This window comes from Atta colombica, unplaced genomic scaffold (assembly GCF_001594045.1).
Source record: "Atta colombica isolate Treedump-2 unplaced genomic scaffold, Acol1.0 scaffold55, whole genome shotgun sequence".
Lineage (NCBI taxonomy): Eukaryota > Metazoa > Arthropoda > Insecta > Hymenoptera > Formicidae > Atta > Atta colombica.
The window spans coordinates 338,827-342,941 of NW_017259545.1; the positions used below are offsets into that span (position 1 = coordinate 338,827).

At 31.1% G+C, this 4,115-nt stretch overlaps 1 protein-coding gene across 4 annotated transcripts in view; it reads left to right on the forward strand.

Annotated features, from left to right (window-relative positions):
* LOC108691989 (glutamine--fructose-6-phosphate aminotransferase [isomerizing] 2-like) overlaps positions 1 to 3,271 on the forward strand; it is a 16,000-nt gene extending 12,729 nt beyond the window's left edge. For 3 of the 4 annotated variants that reach the window (XM_018200055.1, XM_018200056.1, XM_018200057.1), the window contains 7 exons: positions 1,096 to 1,253; positions 1,332 to 1,571; positions 1,664 to 1,862; positions 2,023 to 2,267; positions 2,346 to 2,501; positions 2,578 to 2,706; positions 2,829 to 3,074. In XM_018200055.1, coding sequence (XP_018055544.1) covers positions 1,096 to 1,253; positions 1,332 to 1,571; positions 1,664 to 1,862; positions 2,023 to 2,267; positions 2,346 to 2,501; positions 2,578 to 2,706; positions 2,829 to 3,074 — 1,373 coding nt within the window. Of the gene's footprint in view, positions 1 to 1,095; positions 1,254 to 1,331; positions 1,572 to 1,663; positions 1,863 to 2,022; positions 2,268 to 2,345; positions 2,502 to 2,577; positions 2,707 to 2,828 lie in introns of all 4 variants that reach the window. The other variant, XM_018200054.1, reaches the window with a different exon arrangement.
* The last annotated feature ends 844 nt before the right edge of the window (positions 3,272 to 4,115 follow it).

Genomic DNA, 4,115 nt, shown 5'->3' on the forward strand with positions numbered 1-4,115 from the left:
CGAGCTATGTATTAACAGATTTGGGTATTATTAATATTCTAAATTGTGACATACGAATATCTAAAATGTACGAATTACTGATTTTGTTGTTTGTATTATACATATTCATTATACGTATTCATTATGTGTATTATAATTATAATATCACATATTATGCCAATCTGGTGTGGGGCTTATAGAAAAAAAACAAGTAAATAAATTAATACGTGCTCTTATTTTCTCACATTGTATAGTCATATCGATTTATGAAAACGAGAATCTTTGTTTGTTTTATATGTCGTTAAATAAATTAGATTTTTTTATCACCAAAAAACCTTTTTGTTACCTCGTATTAGTAAATACATATATAATTCATTTTTTGTACAGTTCATGTACTTTTAGTGAAGTTCTTATAGCAGTTGATCAGATTTAGAGATAATAATTCATGAATAATTCATGAACTCATAACTTATAACTGTAAATTTATAAATCAAAAAAAAAAGTGACATTTTATTATCTGTCATAATGGGACATACGAAAAATTTATTCTGATAGAATGCAAAAAAGAAAAGTCACATTATTTCTCGTTTCTGACATCATAATTCGATGTAACTGCAATGAGAAAATAGAAGTTGTAACATAAATTTAGCGCAACTATAATAATAATTGAGAAAAAATTATTAATTAACCATTTTTAATTAAATTTATCTTAAATATTTTAGATATCAAATTTGATTTTTTTTTATCACTAACGCTGGTGCAAAATGAACAATTACTACTCGCAATAATATATATAATAATATATGTATAAAATTTTTACGTATAATGTATAGAAAAATATTATATCCTGATAACATCCCTAGTTTTGTATTGCATACGAATGGTTTTTTTATCATTTTTTATTAATTTTATATTTGTTTTACTCATATTTGTTATATTCTGAAAAATTTTTTAAAATGGAGATTTCTGCAGCAGAATCTCATTCCGTTGTAATAATATAATATTCTCTTCAATAGTGCACTGTAAAAATCAAAAGTTGCAAAAAAGTATTTTATTATTAAAATAAATTTTTTAAATATTTTCGTAAAGTAAAACAAAGACTCAATTTTTGCGCAGATCATCGTCCGCATGGAAGAAATCCAGAACTCCCTGTCATGCCGCGTAGCGAGAGTACATCTGAGTTTCAACCTCTTGAAGATAAAGAGGTCGAATATTTCTTCGCTTCCGATGCGAGCGCCATAATCGAGCATACAAACCGCGTGATATTCTTAGAGGTGCGATTTGACACATTGTACCGAATTTTAAGCTAGATTATTTAGCACAAAGAGTTATCTTATGCGTCATATCGATAGGATGACGATGTGGCGGCTGTTAAAGAAGGCGCGCTGAGTATTCATCGTCTTCGTCGTTGCATGGATGATCCTCACGCTCGTGAGATTACGACATTGAAAATGGAGATTCAGCAAATCATGAAGGGCAATTATGACTATTTCATGCAGAAGGAAATTTTCGAGCAACCAGAGTCGGTGGTGAATACTATGAGAGGACGTTTGAATTTTCAAGACAACTCAGTCACCTTAGGCGGAATTAAAGTATCGTCTTATTTTTTATATTAACGATTTTTCGTAAGTGTTTCGGAGGAAAAGAGTCTGATATCATAAAGAATACTTTTTTTTTCGCACAGGATTACATTCCTGAGATCAAAAGATGCAGACGTCTTATGCTAATCGGTTGCGGTACGAGCTATCATTCTGCCATAGCTACGCGACAGCTTCTTGAGGAATTGACAGAATTGCCAGTAATGGTTGAGCTTGCATCTGATTTTTTGGATCGTAATACTCCAGTCTTTAGAGATGATGTCTGCTTCTTTATTTCTCAATCAGGTAAGGCAGAAACATAAAAACAGGCAGTAAATATGAAAAACAAATAAATAAGAAAATTTAAGTTTGACTAAGTAAGTTTGATAATATCGTTTTAACGTGAAAAAAATTACTGAATGTACACAAAGACAAAATTGAGTTATTGTTATTCTTATAATGATAGGCGAGACAGCTGACACATTAATGGCACTACGTTATTGTAAAAGCCGCGGAGCTCTTATCGTGGGTATAACTAATACAGTTGGTAGTAGTATCTGTCGTGAATCTCATTGCGGAGTGCATATCAACGCTGGTCCCGAGATCGGTGTAGCAAGTACTAAAGCTTACACCTCGCAATTTATCTCGCTTGTAATGTTTGCACTGGTAATGAGCGAGGACAGAATTTCTCTTCGCGCGAGACGTTTACAGGTACATTCACATCCAGGGTATTCACTTTTTATTTTTAATAAAATGTAATTAAATCTTACGCATATTTTTGTTACGCAGATTATCGAAGGATTAAAAAATCTCGATAATCTTATTCGCGAAGTATTGAAGCTCGATGATAAAGTCAAGGAGCTAGCCAAATCTTTGTTTCAACACAAGTCTCTATTGATTATGGGCCGCGGATACAATTTTGCTACGTGCATGGAAGGTGCACTCGTAAGTAGGCGATAAGAAGCGATAATAAATTTCTTTGCAATTAACGTTATTATGATTAATTTATACATATTTGCAGAAAGTAAAAGAATTGACATACATGCATAGCGAAGGAATTATGGCCGGTGAATTGAAGCATGGTCCGTTAGCTCTCGTTGACGATTCCATGCCGGTAATTATGATTGTAATGAGAGACCCAGTGTACGTGGTAAGTTTAATTGAGCAAGTTTTTAATATCCGGCTGCTCTCAATAATATTATATAGGCGAAGAATTTCAAAGAAATATAGAAACGTGGCATATATCTCTCAATTCAATAATTTATTTTATAGAAATGCATGAATGCACTTCAGCAAGTTACCGCACGGGACGGTAAGCCCATTGTTATCTGCGAAGAAGGGGACGAGGAAACGAAGGCTTTTGCCGATAGAGCTCTCGAGATACCTAAAACCGTCGATTGCCTGCAAGGAATTCTCACCGTCATTCCCATGCAGTTATTGTCTTTCCACATAGCGGTTTTGCGTGGTTGTAACGTTGATTGTCCGAGAAACTTGGCGAAATCAGTCACGGTTGAGTAAAGATCGAATGAATTGTTCCATGAAATTTTTTGGAATTACACAAATTCGCTAACGTGATTGCTACAAATTTCTCTTAAGCTATACGAGAGTTGTGGATAGAGAAGATAAACAATTATAAATATCGGGCAATTAATAATTGAATAAAACACATACGCGCAACCAGCGTCAGAGGAGCGTACGTTTCTATCTTTTAAATTTTATTATTAAAATTTTATCATTTTTTATTAACTCGTATTGCTTATTCGCGATTTAAATTTATATGACCCCTGATAATTGTTTTATCAAAGCAAAAAGATAATAGAAAAAAATAATAAAAGATGTATATCAAGTCCTTTTTCAGAGTTGATGAATCAATTAAAGATTTACTCTTTAGATTAAGATTTATGTCTTTCATAAATATTATATTGCGCAATATTGATTAATGCAAACATTCTCTTTTACCAGAGTAAAAAAGAATTCTTAATATATATGATTTCAATACATTTAATATTCATATTTTAATTCTTATTAGTTTAGTTTTTAAATATAATTGTCGATTAATCAATGCTTTCTACTTGATAGGACATGACGCGATATACAGTGTTATTTCTTTCTTGATCGAGTTAAATTTAAAATTATAATAGAAATTTTCATACTCGATAATTATTATAATGGATAATACGTGGCGACATAAAAACGTAAGTACCTGTATACATGTACATGCATCATGTATGCGATAAATATTACAAGATATGTCTAAACGAATTTTTAATTATGAGACAGACAACTTTTCCGTTTTACACAAAACTCTACGCATTAAATATGAAACAGAGATTAGTATCTCATTTGATCTTTGAACGGCGATTAATGTATTATACACAAATAATAGTGGTTTTTTAGGACGTGTATCTTTTTGATAAATCTATGTTTGTAAATTTAATCAAAAAATATATAATTACTACTTGATTTATATACAATAAATTTTTCTTTAAAACAATTAGTGTTCTTTCTTTTTGATCTTATTATCTTTTAATTCAAAATAATGTGATATATATATATATA